The sequence below is a fragment of the Epinephelus lanceolatus genome, chromosome 11, assembly GCF_041903045.1.
Source record: "Epinephelus lanceolatus isolate andai-2023 chromosome 11, ASM4190304v1, whole genome shotgun sequence".
NCBI classification, from domain to species: Eukaryota; Metazoa; Chordata; class Actinopteri; order Perciformes; family Serranidae; genus Epinephelus; species Epinephelus lanceolatus.
The window spans coordinates 37,864,305-37,878,060 of NC_135744.1; the positions used below are offsets into that span (position 1 = coordinate 37,864,305).

At 41.3% G+C, this 13,756-nt stretch overlaps 1 protein-coding gene across 17 annotated transcripts in view; it reads left to right on the forward strand.

The window, feature by feature from the left end:
- The window catches only part of tcf7 (transcription factor 7), a 93,890-nt gene that overhangs the window by 62,440 nt on the left and 17,694 nt on the right, over positions 1–13,756 (forward strand). For all 17 annotated transcript variants that reach the window (XM_078172592.1, XM_078172593.1, XM_078172594.1 and 14 more), the window contains one exon: positions 8,840–8,927. In XM_078172592.1, the coding sequence (XP_078028718.1) occupies positions 8,840–8,927 (88 nt within the window). The remainder of the gene's footprint in view (positions 1–8,839; positions 8,928–13,756) is intronic.

Genomic DNA, 13,756 nt, shown 5'->3' on the forward strand with positions numbered 1-13,756 from the left:
ATTGAACATTTCAGTCAACATAGTTGAGCAAAAAAAACTAATAATTTTGTCATTTTAGTCACTTATTCAACAAAAGAATCATGATCATAATCATGTTAAGGCTGTCATAGCCTCTCTCAGTGCTGTCACCATCTAATCGCTCAATCTTCACACTAATGGCTGTTGTAGAAAAATATCGCCAGACTTGTTGAATTCTGGTATTGTTTTGTTTTGTTTTTTTTTGCCTTTGCTGTCATATTTGGCTGTAGCTTTTAGCAAGCAACCAGGCAACATTTGGAGTTTTTGTCTCCTGAAAACTCAAATGATGGATGTGTTTGGTGATAGCTGAAGTCACTAATTATGAATATTTAAAACAGTTTTATTTGTGATTTCTGTTTTTTAACGTCGTCTGACAAATAATGATGTGCTTTGTGCTCATAAACACTCTCAGCTCACTTCTCAGACACTGTTACAAGAATGTTAGTGTAGTGTTTAAATAGATGCAAATTATTTTTGAGCTGAAGCTTTTGATTGTTCATTGTCTGAACAAGTGTCAAATTATATATCCTCGGGGTTCATCTGTATTTATCTCTTTAATCATTTGACCTCTTGTCATTTCTGTGCTCTGCCAGTTCCTTTGTCTCACTCTCCAGGCCTAGACTGTAATTAGACCGCCCATGACTGACGAAAATCAGAGATATGATCACAATTTTTCTCTTTCTCCAGCCTTACAAATGGTTGACCATCAGTGTAGAAGTTTAACTCCTGTTACTCTGCATTCAGGGGCGTCATGTTGTCGTCATGTTGGTGAAAGCCAGTATGATGTTCCATCTAATTGTAGTTGACAGCCACTTACTGTGACAATCATGCATTGTTTGTGAACAGATCTTTTGTTATATATCTGCTCAAAGTTGAATCCTCTCCTCCTTTAACCTCCTTTGTTGTACGTGAGCTCACAGTTTTCAATTTATTGTCACCGCACAGTTTACTTCCTGTGTTGTTTCCATCAGCGCCCACTGTCTGTTTTAATTGCTGCGTGACAAAGTTACTGGAGGACCTTTAGTAGTGTTAGAGCTTAATAAACCCCTAAATGTTCCTTTAGCAGTGAAAAAACAGCTCCTTGCACCTTATTTATCAAACATGAAATATCTTCTATCACCTGAAAGATGTTTTTTTTTTCTTTTCAGACTTTATGATAATCCAGAACAGTGAATTTATACGCACAGAAATTGTGGTGAGGTAAAGGTTTTTTCCTAATCCCGGCTCCAAATTTAGCTGCAGTGCAGTTTCAAAGCATGACGGAGGAGGTAAAGACCCTGTCACACCTAAGCCCCGCCGGGTTACGTCATCGCCTCATACGATACTGCATGAGACTTTAAATAAGAGACTCACAGTGACAATGACAGGGATGCAGGGATGCCAGTTTCCGTGGTAACCAGAGAACTTGTTCTGTTGTTCCCATGCAAGGATATTAATTTGATAATAGCAAAATAAAAGGTCACTCTGATACCACTGTTTTAATCTGCCAACAGAGCAGGACAGCAGAGTGGGAAAATTGGACTTATTTTTTTGCTATCAGAGACCAGTGGAAACGTTTTTGTCTGGAGGATTAAACAGGGTTAAAAGCACTTAAAATGTGCTTTTTCTGATCTCATCATTCACCTTATAATGTCACCCAAAACTTTTTTGTTTATAAAACACTGTAAAATATGCTTTTAATTTTTTTAAAGTTACGTTTTAAACTTTTATCTTAGATTTTCTAAAAATTTAAGTTTTTTTGGAAATTAAATTTAGTTTAAGATAACTTAAGTCAAGTAATGATCCCTAATCCTGTCAGTTCGTGTTTGTCATTGTGCGGCCCAGCTGGTCAGCCCACTCAATTCAGTCCTTTCTCCACTCAAGCTTAACACCACTTTCAACATGTGTTTGAAAAGTTTTTCGTTTCCAGTCGATCCAGCACCCTCACATTGCTTTGACTGTTTCTCTATGACTGTTGGCTTGGACAATAGAGCGTAGAACACAGAGAGAAAAAGCAGAAATGAAACATGCCTGCTCGCTCTCACACTTTTATGTGCAAGACGAACACTGATTAACACTTAATGTACAGTCTCGTATGCTCTCAGCATATTAGGGTTTGTGTGTACAGAGTGCGAAATAACAACCTGCAAACAGCATGCTGCACTTTGACTGAGCATAACTGTGGATCGCCACTGTATTTCTGAGTATTTTCAAAGCATTTTTCAGGAATAAGGCTGGTGATATTCCTTATTTTTCTTACTGACGGCAAATAAATGATTTAATTACTCGGTCCTGTTAACAAGTATTGCCCACATACACCGTCCTGCTGCTGTGAATATTCACACATGAATTCACAGCTGAAAATAGTACAGTAATAGAAAGGTTTGGTCTCTTTTGAACCAGAGTGTCTGCAGATTAATTCCATACCTGATGTGTTATGATACTGTTATGATAATGTTAAGCAAGTTATGAGATGAATAAATCCCCACTTTTGTTATTTCTGCTGCCATCTGAACTGTAAAGGACCCAGGAGGGACAATGCCACCAGGCACAGCTGCGCCGTGTGCCCGCTGCCATGACTGCGACCTGGTTTGGTTCTCTTCCCAGCTCAGCATCATACCACACCGGGTGTGTTTCAGAGGCGGAGTGGTTGCCTGCCTGGTTTTGTAAATTTGTAGATTTTGCTGATTTGGTCATTTTTCTTTATGTGTGCTTCCTCTATAAGTACCTTCTGTATGTAGGCAGTTAAATGGTTTCTTTTTCTGTCCGTTTTCATTGTGCTATTTCCCACGTCGTCGTGCTGTAGCCTGCAGACAAAGTTTTTTCTGTTGAAATCCAGTTATGATTGACATGGATCAAAAATTTGTGGCTATTAGAATTCATTCATGCTCATCATTATATTGTATCTGTATTTTACATACGGCATTGAGAATTGTCAAGAGTGGTAGTAATCAACCTGGGCAGCCACTTAAGCCCCGTTTCCACCAAACACTTTCAATATGGTACCTTTGGAACCAAAAGTAACCCTTTAGAGATGGTACCTAGACCCTAGTATTTCCACTGCAAACAGTGGGCGGTGTTGTTGTCACTCACTGCTCCGTCTAGCACTCACTGTATTTCCTCTTTTATCAGTCTGCACCTCGTTTATTGTCCACAAAACGAGGTTGCACGCCAACATTTTCTCCAAAAATTTCTTTATTGATTTTAACACTGGAGTGGTCCCATAATACATTCAGATGCATAGTTGAGGTACAGCAATAGTAACAAAGTACTGAAGAAAGGTTCCAGCTTAATTCCCACGCACCAGAACACCCTAAATTCACCCACCCAGAACAGAAAAACAACCCTTACAAGGGCACACACTCACACCCAGGCACACAGAGGACATGCAAACAATGACAACAAACAAAGAGTAAATAAGCAGGTTAACAACTGAAGTAAGGTAGACACATAAGTACTCAAAAGGGAGAGGGGAAAAGAATAACTGAATAAATAAATAAATAAATAAATAAATGTAAGTAAATAAACAAGTAAAAAATTAAAAGAATTCAAAAAATAAAAATAATAAAAAAATAAAAATGAATAAATAAATCGAATAAAGTAAAGTAAGTAGGGGGGGGTGCAGTGCTATGCCAACATTTTCAGAACAACAAAGAACAGGCTGTCCTGAGATTCTCTCTTGATGGGATATTTAAACTTAGCAGGTTTGTGCATTTAGTCCTTCTCAGGCAAGCTCAGGGGTTAAGCGTCACCGGAGCCGATGTTTTTTTTTTTCTCCGAGTGAGAATTACAATATATGCAGTTCACATAATCCTGATGAAATTAGTATTTATTTTTAAATGCTTTAAGATCCACTTATTACTAAAAGTGTATGTCATCGAAGAGAGACAATAAAAACTAAAGTAATGGTCAAAGTTGTCACATTAAATTTTAAGGTGTGCTGATGGATTCAAGTCGTCAACTCACGCATCAAGTAACATTACAAGTAAACGTTCCACTTTAAAAGTCGCTGGCAGCCGGCCCACTGAATTATTTTTCTCTGACTACAGCTGCTGTGAGAGGCAGCAAAACATCCTTTCATTTTATAGTTACAGTTTACTGATAAAACTCTCCATGATAGGAACAGTGGCTCGGCTCTGACCAGAGTGATCGTTCACTGTTGACCAATCAACAGACTGCAGTGTTCACAGCTCCACCTTTTAGTACCAGATCTGTGTGCTAGGTACCCCAACAGAGGGGGGACCAAAAATGGGGACATCACTGAATGGTTCCATTGGTGCCATCCACAACTTTCCACAATGGAAACGGAAAAAACGCTCACCGAACTGAACTGAACTGTACTGTACTGCTTGGTGGAAACTGGGCTGTAGTCACCTGGTACTACTGAGTGCAGTTTTCTTATTCGTTGTTAGTTCAGTATGTTTTCATTGGATTTGTATAGAATAATGGCAGCCTTATTTTTAAGTCAGATCTGTTTTCTTTCATTTCTATGTTTGTGAGAGCAGTTTGAAATATCACGTTTCAGTTTTAGGTTTCAATTCTTAGCTTAAAATCTCTAATAACCGTTGCTCTTGCTATTACAATTGCTTAACTAATTTCTGAAATAATTTGTTTCCTTTTTAATTAGAGAAAACCAAATAAAAAGTACCCTGTGTTTATTCTTCAGATGACTGATGGTGAGAGTGTGAGTCACTCTACTTAAAAACAGCATGGAGTAAAAGGGAAACTGTATTTGAAATGAAATGTGTTGAATAATAAGATAAAAATTAAGACTCATATCGGCGTAATCGGTAGTTTTACACTGTAAAAAACAAGGACTTGTGCTATTACTGTGACGTTTGATGTTTGCTCTTAACAAAAGTAAAGTTTCTGCACTTGAGTAAAATTTTTCAGCACTCATTACCGCCCTTACTGTAAGACAAAACTACAAAGTTTCTTCTGGTCTTGGGCTCTTTTATGTACACCACACAGGCTGCTTGTCAAGTCATTTAAAGGCTCAGATGCTGCAGCACTTTCACTCTCAGTGGTTATAACCACCGCAGCACATTATCAGTGCAGGAATACTATTTTCAGCTCCTCGAGTCTCAGTATAACATGCACACATTGTGATACTGAGCTCAGAGCCGGGTTTGACTCAAATGGTTTCCCTTTTAAGTTGTTTCCCGAGATGCTGGAGAGCGTGAGATAGTTGCTTTAGTTGTCATTATACGGCTGCTTTAAAAGGGGCATTCCAAAGAAAACTGCCCCATTACTGCCGCTAATTTTCCCCTGCAGGTTTCCCAACAACAAACAAGGCTGCAAAAACGTGACTTACAGAAACTGGTGTCATGTTTCCAAAACATTCAAGTGTGACTGATCAACAGTCAAAATAAAACTGCTTAGGATCGCTGTTTTGATGTTATCCACACAGTCATTTCAGGGAACACGGGTGATTTCGAAAAAGGATGTTAAGTTCATCATCTCGGTATCAAAAGAAGTACCAACATTCATTGTTATTATTGCTGCTATCCATCAGTATTCTTCACAGTTGATATCTATTATAAATGCTTTAATGGGGCAGTCTGTTGAGATCATCTGAGGTTTAATCAAAAGCTATTTCAGTTCACTTTTATCCTCTGCAGTATTAACATAGACAGAAAAATCCATACTAGCCTAAGGGCACATTCAGACTCTTGATAGCCCTCTGGCAAAGCAACAAAATGGTGTGTTGGTTGTGTTCATGTCCAGTTTGAAGGCAGATACAAGCAGCTGTTTATACATTCACCTTTAAGGCAGGACTACAGCGATTACGGTATGTTCGCAGCAAATTGTTTCTTTGTTTAAGTGCAGGCAAGGTAAACTGCTGAAGTTGCACAGTTCTACAAGCTACATGCTACAAGATGTTCTACCTAGAGTTGAGCGTTCTTCCCCACTTTATTCCCCAATCAAATTTTTCTTTGAACAATGCTCTCAACATGGGACTGTCCTCAAAAATGTCACAGTCATATCGGTGTATGCTAAGAGCTTCAACTTAAATTATTTCAATTTAAATTCTGAGAAATTGTGTTTTGTCCGTCAGTTTGGCATGTCTCATACAGTACTACTACAATACCCACGAGCCTCAGCTACTGTTGCTACTGAAAAGACGCCAATCAGAGCAGCAGAGAATACAAAACGCCCTGTTCTTGAACTTGAGAATAAAAAGTGCTGCCATTGTTTCAAAATTGACCCGTAATAAAAATTTTCAATTCAGAATTTAAGCTGTAGATTGTGTTTTCAGGCTTCTTAACAGAATAATCTGTTACTAAATTGGATGTTTTGGCAGATATGCACCTTGGGAGTTGTAGTTTACTTTTACTTTGAAGATTTTTGTAAACAGGCTTGTACAGATAGATAGATAGATAGATAGATAGATAGATAAAGTTTTATCTTATCTCTGTGTCAAAGCACCATATATTTTCTGATGCAGTTGGTAATCTTCTGATGGTTTGATAGGTGAGTGTCATGTTCATCTGCAGCATAGAAGTGCTTCAACTGTGACGTATGTAATATTATCTATGAGAAATAAGAAATGGCTCTTCCATTTTTAACTCTACAGATGCAAAATGTTGCGCGTATTCGATTGGCCGAAGTGATGCATTGCCAAATAATGTTGCACTGTTTGTGTTGCACCATTCTCGGAACCCATCGGCTGTATTCGGCGTCTGACTTTCGGCAGATGGCGATACAGCCTCTGGGGGCAGACCCCCGATTTTTTGGCATTCCGGTTTGATTTGGGTGGAGGAGGTGAATTTCCGTTTCCGACTTCCATTTATATATGAGTCAATATGCTGAACCATTGCGATGGATTCAGAGTTTGCAGTGACGCCAGTTATGTTCCGCCTCATTAGTTCACTGCACGGACTGTTTAACCTGGCAACAACTGCAGCCGGCTCAAGCATGATTGGTCAATATCACACGGACTACAAAGAGCCTACAACCGGAAACCAGGGCTCTTCCTCTCTTCTTCTGGAGGCAAGATCTCCGGGGTTTGCCTAGTCTCTTTCAAACAGACTCTACATTCAGTGAATGTAGAATCTGTATATAGAGACTAGTGTTGCACATAAGTTGAGCCAGGACCAAACCTTCTCCAACCAGAAGTCATTTTTGTTTGTTTGTTTGTCTGTTTCACTGCCACGCTGCATTAATGCAGTGCTCCCAGGGAAATAAATAAGGAGTCACGCAGTGCTGTCAGTGTGAACACAGCCTGAGGGTGAACCCTGTGTTTACAATAAGTGGAATTTACCCTGATACAGGCCTGTATATGTTGAAGCTTGTTTATGTGTCTGAGTCTGAAACTCCTCCATGATGTAACGGTGACAGACTGGTGATGTGAAGATGTTTCCATCGGGATCAGGGAGCCAAAAGTCCCATCTCCCTCTTCTAGTACTCCCTTATCTCTCTTTAAATGTATTCACCACATGTCTATAGAGTAATGTAATGTATACAGAGCTTACAGGTGGAAGCCCTCAGCTGGTCATGTTTGTTTAATGCCTTTGGTGCATTTGGTGCATTTGGTGCATTTGGCTCAAACCTAATTTTTAGCTAGTTAAGTCACTCTTGATATTTGGTTGGCAATCTATTACTGTCTCGTTGTAAACAAATTTGATTCGTGCACTAGCAGTAACACTTTTAATTATTTATTGTTGTGCTCAGTTAGCCTGCTGCATCACTGGGTGAAGATGAAGAGATGAAGGCGAGAATACATGTGGAAGAGACCATAAAACTAATATCGGGGGGTGGATAAATCCTGTGACTGGACGAAGGGAAGGAAAAGAGTTCAGGTGTGTAATGAAGGTGTGAGAACAGGAGGGAAGGAAGGAAAAGAGAGATAAAAGGTAAAAGAGAGGTGTGAAGGAGCACAGAAACGTGAAGGAAAATAGCCTGGGCAGTGGAAGGGCGGAGGGCAGTAAGAGAAGATGAGGAGAGGAGAAGGGAGGAAGGGCGTGGTGGGACAGACAGAGGGAGGGGAGGGAGGATCGCAGTGGTGAGACAGGTTGACCGACTCAGTCACATTCCTGTCGTCCAGATTTATAGTGGCTCGGGGTCCTGAAACAGGCCCGGAGCCGCGGCCAAATTACAGTCATCGAGAGCATTCCTCTACTGCAAACACAGGTTAGCAGCCGGGCCGCGCTAAGTGCTAGGTGCTGCCTGTTGACAAATGACTTCCTTTGAAGGGCACAAAGAGAGAGACTGGATATTTACTGTGTGAGGGCACAGAGTCGAGCTGTCTGTGTTTCTTTTGTTGGAAAACATTTTTTGCTAAAAGTAGAGATGAAGAATGTGAGATGGTTTGTTTGTGTGTGTGTGTTTGGGTGTGTGTCTGCTCGTATCTGTGGAGTGTTTTTCAAATGTGGGAACTTAACTTGTGTAGAATAAACCAGTGAAACCAACTGGCGACATCAGCTCCCAGTGGAGGGTCCCACACACACACACACACACACACACACACGCTCAGACACAATTTCACGTCACACTCTGAGACACGCACTGAGACAGGATGGGAACAAAAGAGTGTGATGACCTGTGTTCAGGCTATCTTTGTGTTCAATAGCAGGTTCCCAGACTACTAATAGTACTAATAGCCTATCAGACCCAGGACCAGGGCTGGGGGCCACGGACGTGACCTGACGAGTGTGTGTGAGTGTGTGTGCGTTTAAAAGACAAAACGACAGAGAAATGGCAACATTCATGAAGCGTGTGTGTACTTATGATGTCCTCAGTGACCAAATGCAAGACAGAAAAGAGTGATTATGGTGGTGTTAATGTGTGTGTGTGTGTGTGTGTGTGTGTGTGTGTGTGTGTGTGTTTGTGTTTCCTCCAGGCGTTCACAGGCACCAGTCCCAGGACCTCTCAGGGTACTACTCCCTCCCTCCAGGCGGTGTCGGCCAGATCACTCCCTCCATGAGCTGGTGAGTCTCTCTCACTCACACACACACACATATCTGTACATGCTGTGACTCACTCAGTCCTTTGTGTACTTGTGATGACCTTGTCACTGTGTAACTCAACGATCTTTCCCTAACATGAAAGGAAATACAGGTTTGTCTGTTACATGATGAGAATCAGTGCAGAGCTGAAGCTATTAGTTGATTAATCGATCTATTGATAGAGAGAAAATGAATTAGTAGCTATTTTGATGATTGATTGATAAATCACTTAACAACGGTGACCGACGCAAAAAGCCAAATAGCCCTATCTAGAGCCAGTGTTTGGTTTGTCCATTCTTGGCTACTGTAGAAACATGGCGGACTCCATGGACAAGGACCTGCTCACTCTGTAGATATAAACGTCTTATTCTAAGGTAACAAAAAACTAGAAGATTCTCATTTGATTGTCCTGTTTTTCTGACCTTTCTGTGACAGTAAACTGAATATCTTTGCATTTTGGACTGTTAGTGAGCCAAATAAGGAATCTGGATATGCCATCTTGCACCTTGGTCAATTGTGATGGCCATTATTAAACTGTGTTCCGATATGTTATTGACCATTAAATCGATAAGTTGAAAAATGAATTAGCAGTTTAATCAATAATGTAAAATATAGTTTAGCCCCACACACATGCTTCTGCTTTTCAGTCCAAACTCTGGTGTTTTTCCATCACAGAATTCGAACCATTAACCCATTACTAATCTAACCCCTCACTCTCAAACATTCATTTTCCCCAAAAAGGTCATCTGCAAATCTTCATCACTCATCTCTACCTTCCTAAACACCACCATCATTATCATCATCATCATCATCATCATCATCATCATCATCATCATCATCTCCGCAGCATTACATCAACACACACATTCACATACACACTGTGACCTGGGTCAGTGTTACATACATCACTGTCTCACCTGGTGTCATATTAGCTAACCTAAGGCCCCCGTTGGCATGGAAACCACCTCCTTTGATCCTCTGTGTTTTGGACTCGTACTTAAACTCGTGGCCTCTGGTGAAAACAAAAGGAATGTGGACAACTGTGAAATTGTGAAAGAAATGACAACAAATGTGTTGAGTAGCAAAATTATTACAAACATGACTTCAGACACTGAAGGTTTCTATCTGTGTAGTCACATGCAAGTGCCCTGAGTGCATGTTTTTACTGGCTAATATTAAATTAACAGTAAAGAGACTTAATGTGGTTTAAAACTGGATGTTGTTGCCCAGAGATCATCTTACTAATGGAGAAGAATTAATGCAATATTCTTGTTTAATACAGTACCTTCGCATCTGAATATGTGAATAACCGTCTTCCTCAAGATGTGGTGGATTCTGAATGTTGGCAGGTTCAGGCCTTTGAATAAACTAGCAAAGACCCCCAAATTAGATACCAAAATAAGCATGTTTTTGGCTTTTATCCATGACATTGTGTTTTAGTTTTTAAGCCCGAGTCTTGATTTTGCCAATTGTTCCTTAGGGGATGGAGCAGCAGCAGCAGCAGGGGTAAAGAAAGTTCTGTAGTGAGAGGCGTCTGTAACGGCCACATCTGCTCCATATTTAGCCGTTTCACTTAGAGTTTCAATTCTGAGTCGATTGTGAGCAAGCGATGTCATGCTGGTTGATTGTGAACTTGTAATGTCAGACTTCCATTGATTTATGGATCAACACAAATCCATTTATTACAACCTACAGCATCTGTGCCTGGACAAAATCCCCTGCAGGAACAGTTAAAGGCTTACATCAAATGTCACGGAGATTTGGAAACGGAAGCTTAAAACTTTGTGCATTTGTACACATACATGTGTGTTTATGTCTGTTTTTCATGTGTCTGTAGGACGAGCTGTCTGTCCCCAGACATTTCTCAAGTCTGTGATTTACAGGCGTTTTATCTTTTTCAGACACTTCACTATGGATTTTCACAAATATTATTAACAGCTAATCTCCTTTAACCCAGATTATCTGCTTGTTTTGGCCCCTTGTAGTGTGCGTCTTTGTTGAAGGAGGAGAGGAGGGGAGAACATAGAGAACGAGTGGTTAAATGTCAAACTGTTGTTTTCACTATTAGCCTGGTCTCCCCTCCTGTCCCTCCACGACCACCTCCACATGTCCCCCAGGCCTGTTGGCTGGTCGGGTAGTTGCCTCGGAGCAGGAGGGGGTCAGGAATTATTTGAGATGGGTTTTGTTGTTTGAAAGGATGTAGCTTTGCAGTGGCGACTGCTGTGGTGGGAGTTCAAGTCTCGCAAACATGTTGCATTATTAAATACAGTGTGAAACGAGAGCTAAAGGGAAAGCTATAAAGCCTCTTAAACTTCTTTCAACCAAAGGGTGAGAGTGTAGCACAGTTTCCTCCCGTCCTCCTAAAGGAACAGTTCACCTCTATATCTGAATTGCATATTTTTCCTCTTACCTGTAGTGCTTTTATCAGTCTAGATTGTTTTGGTGTGAGTTGGAGTGTTGGAGGTATCTGCCTAGTCTGCCTAGAACTAGATAGCACTTGGCTTGTGGAGCTCAACAGCAATGTGTCTTTCCAGACAGTTGGAACTGTCATGATTTCTGGAAATAAATATTGCTGTTGAGTTTTTCAAATGTATTTTTGGCACTTTGAGTGCGCCAAGTGCCATCTACTTCCATTACCTTGGAGAGAAGGCAGACATCTTTATGGCATCTTTAACTCCAACACTCGCCAACTTGCGGCAACGGCAAGCTGCGAGCGTTTAGACACAGAGCCGGATTGGCGAGTTGATCCGAGGCGCCCAATTTTCCGCCTCATAGGGTAGACATATTGGTGGAACCCTTTTACTTTAAACAGACCGAGGCAGCCTTCCGCAACGGGAGGGGCTGTTGAAGAATTGTGGGAGGAGCTGTTGATGACGCCGCACGTGCGACTCGCTGGCGGTGGATAAACAGGAAACAGCTGATAGCAGGAATGAGCAGTTCGTAGCAAGAAGGAAACACAAACGTGACAGACACTGTAAAGATGAGCAACTGAGGAGACAAGGAATTGCGTGCCCTCCTTGTCCTCGCAAACGAAGAGGCCATTAACCGTCAGATGACGGGGATGGTGAAGAACGGGCCGACTTATGAGAGAATCGCCGAAGGACTGACCAGCCGCGGCTTCCCTCCCACGTCACTGTTTGCGTCACACGCTGAGCTACACGTTTTGTTACTTGCTCACGCCCCCCATTGCCCCGAAAAAGGCACATTCTGTATAAACAAAAGTAGGTAGGCGGCATTTTGCTGCACTCCCTGATTTTGTTTTTATACTGCCAATGCTGAAAAAAGACTGATTGGGCTTTCCTGCAAATTTGCACAATTCCTATCTAAAAAGGGCTTATGCTTGGAAAGAGCTGGTTCGTACAAAGGGTTGTCATGACCTCATCAGAAAGCAGGGTGAAAACCTGGTCACCATAGAGACACACATTTTTAGATGATCTCTCCTGAAAGATAATCATAGTGTTGCTTTCTTTCGACACAAAAAGTGGCAGAAATAGTTTGGTAATGAACGACAGAGGAGAGCTACAGAGAGAAGCTCACACCCTGCCCCCCTCTGGATGTTACTGTGTAAGAGATTGAAGATTTGGTGTGCCTAAAATGTTCAGTAATGCCTAGAAAGTAAGGAAATAAAGATATTTTTTATGATCACTTTTGTGCTTCAAGGCAGTTAAACCTACTAGTTGGTCCTTACCTGAAGCTATTCCCCTTTGCTGTCATTCACTGACATTGTCAAACTCATCACCTTTGACTGAACCGAATAGTTTGTAGAGATGTAATTACTCAAAGCGCAACAAAGAAAATGCACACGGCGCTGCAGCTAGCACAATAGAGCATGTCGCCTGGTTTTTCATTTCATTCCCAGCATACCTCTGTCCAGCCATGCCTGTCACACGGGAGGCATTTTTCTGTTTGAATGTGGCGTCACCGTCACTCAGGAGCTGTTTGCATGGATTTTGATCTGTGTGACCTGATTGTGCACATGAGAGCTTTTTTAGGCAAATATAAATCACATTGATTAATGGATTGATTGAAGGATATATGGATTCTGATACGTGGTGTGTGCAGCCTTCTTTTGAGATAAAAAACAGACCGACAGTGTAGTTTGCCTGTTATTTGAACAACACTTGACCTGTGTTGCAGTGTGATCTCGGTTAAAAACAGGATTACAGCATGAACGGTCCTCCAGGAGCTGAGCTCAGTGATCTCTGGATCTCTTTCCAGCCAAAGGCCTCTGCCGCTGGGCTTTACTGAATGTGTAGCGCTGCCTCCTCCTGGGGCTACAGGATGAGATGAGGAAATGTGAGAGATGGTGACAATGATTGTTAATAAAGGGGCTTAAATGCTAAATGTGTATTGGAGTGCATACGTTGAAACATAAGGATGAATCAGTTTGGGGGGTGGGGGGGTGTATTGGCTCTCAGGAGGTAGAGGTGTGGTTTTCTACATATCAAAGGCTCTTGCTTACATCCCATCCCCTCCCTCGACCTCCCGCGGTGTGTGAGTGTGTGTGTTTCTGTTCCCGGTAAGCCAAGTATTGACACACAGCTGTCAACAGTGCTGATCCAGACTCTCCAGGGGGGGATCACCGTACATCACAGCATCACAAGAGCTGCCTTCAAAAGCGAGAGATACTTCTGTAGAAGCAAAAAAGCATTAAACCATGAGATTTCACTTTATTGAACTCTGAGATCTTTGAAATTTACTGGAGCTGGAGATTTGTTTTACATATTTATTTATTTCCATGTTATACAATTTGTCAATGTAAAAGATAAGTACACACATCCAACAACAAACCAATTATATGAATTATAAAA